The sequence below is a fragment of the Triticum aestivum genome, chromosome 5A (genome assembly GCF_018294505.1).
Source record: "Triticum aestivum cultivar Chinese Spring chromosome 5A, IWGSC CS RefSeq v2.1, whole genome shotgun sequence".
Classification (NCBI taxonomy): Eukaryota; Viridiplantae; Streptophyta; class Magnoliopsida; order Poales; family Poaceae; genus Triticum; species Triticum aestivum.
The window spans coordinates 49,403,264-49,405,141 of record NC_057806.1 but is presented as its reverse complement, the minus strand read 5'-3'; the positions used below and the strand labels follow the sequence as shown (position 1 = coordinate 49,405,141).

Here is a 1,878-nt window from a genome sequence, read left to right as displayed (position 1 = left end):
GTAAAGTTACGTAACTTGCCTTAACTTATCTCTTCGCCCCGAGGGCCTCCTTGTTTCCTCTAACCAAAACATGCCACCTAATTAGTTATGTTAATAATTATGTAGAAATCCTTATGTAGGTATAGCATTACTGAAAATGGAACGAGCGGAAATAGGGAAACAAGAAAAGGGGAATGGAGGTGCGAACGGAAAGAACCGAACGAAAAGCAGGGCCGAAGAAAAGAAGAAAAAAGTGAACGGAACGAACTCGAAGCTATCCTATGGGCCCCCATACACATTCGCTCTGGGCGAAGCGAGGAGAAACCTGTTTGCAAAAAACAAAAACAAAAAAACGCTGTCCGTGCGCGTGACCCACATAAACGCTACGCGCACACCACGCGTTACCTTGTCCGGATCGGACATGGAGACATCGCCGTCCTCCTAGCTGCCTATATATACATCCTAGTACATCCTCACGTACCCCGCTCGTCTAGACATCGATCCCCCGTCGAGAATCCGAAGCCAGCTCCAGCCTACGCGCGTTTCTCGCCGGCCGGCCGACCCAGCTCGCGCGCACAGCAACGTTCTGAGCTCATGTCGACGGTAGTAGGCGCACGTTCCGAGCCCACCACGCCGACGGCCACCCGCAAGCGCCCGGCGGCGGAGCGCGTCGCCAACGGCAACGGCGGCAAGAAGGCTCGGTACTCGTTCGGGAGCATTCGCGACTACGAGACGCTGGAGGTGCTCCGGGAAGGCGCCTACGGCCAGGTCTCGAAGGCGCGCGACCGCCGCACCGGCAAGAAGGTGGCGGTGAAGTGGATCCGCGCGCCCGACATGCCGGCCGTGATCCGTGAGGCCGGCTGCCACGCGGCGTGCCGCGGCCACCCGTCCGTCGTCGACATCCTGGACGTGGCGACGGACGCCGACACGGGGGACATGTTCCTCGTCATGGAGCTCGTCGCCGGCGGGCTCACCCTGCGCGAGCACCTCTACAAGCCTCTCTCGGAGGACGTGGCCCGCGTGATGATGCGGCAGCTCCTGGACGCGGCCGAGAGGCTGCACGGGGCCGGCGTCGTCCATCGGGACATCAAGCCCGAGAACGTCCTCGTCACCATGTTCGGCGAGCTGAAGGTGGGCGACTTCGGGTCGGCGACGCGCCGGAGGCCGCCCGGTGTGCCGTACGAGAAGTGCCGCGTGGGCACGCTGATCTACACCTCGCCGGAGCAGCTGGAGGGGAACCGGTGCTACGGGCAGGCCGTGGACATGTGGGCGCTCGGGTGCATCATGGCTGAGCTCCTGGCCGACGGGACCCTGTTCGTGGGAGACACGGAGGAGGGCATGGTCGCCGAGATGGCCAAGCTACGAGAGCAGATCGCCTCCACGGGGAAGATGGACCTGGAGTGGTTCCCGGATCTTTCGGAAGCCGGGCACGGCCTCCTCACTGGCATGCTTGCATTCGACCCCGACCAGAGGCTCACGGCGGTGGAAGCGCTTCACCATCGGTGGTTCAACAACAACGAGGCCTCTGCTTCGTGACTGTTAAGTTAATTAGCTTCATTAGACCGATGGACGAAATGTTCAGTGCATTGCTCTGTGGTGTCCCAGAGTTAGCTTAATTATCCTGCAACCCTTCTGCAGGTTTGTTTTGGGGAAAAGGTTTGGATAAATTTAAGCGTGTATGCACCAACTTAATTGAGATATAATCTATGTGTGCTGTTGTGCGCATCCTGATTTGAGATAAATCTTTGAAATGCACGATGGACTTGCTACTTATGCAAATATGCTGCAATGTACAGAAAGTAGTATATATTCTCTTCCATTTATCCTTCAATCGTTGGTTTTTCATTTTTCATAATCAGATAACTGCACGGCAGTGACCACATTTTTCCTTGCAATATT

General features: G+C 57.0%; 1 protein-coding gene across 1 annotated transcript; it reads left to right on the top strand.

The window, feature by feature from the left end:
* The first annotated feature begins 477 nt into the window (after positions 1-477).
* On the top strand, positions 478-1,671 carry LOC123106548 (putative cyclin-dependent kinase F-2). The gene has a single exon (XM_044528678.1). It carries the CDS (start codon positions 574-576, stop codon positions 1,513-1,515), a length of 942 nt encoding a protein of 313 aa, XP_044384613.1. The 5' UTR covers positions 478-573; the 3' UTR covers positions 1,516-1,671.
* Positions 1,672-1,878: the final 207 nt, after the last annotated feature.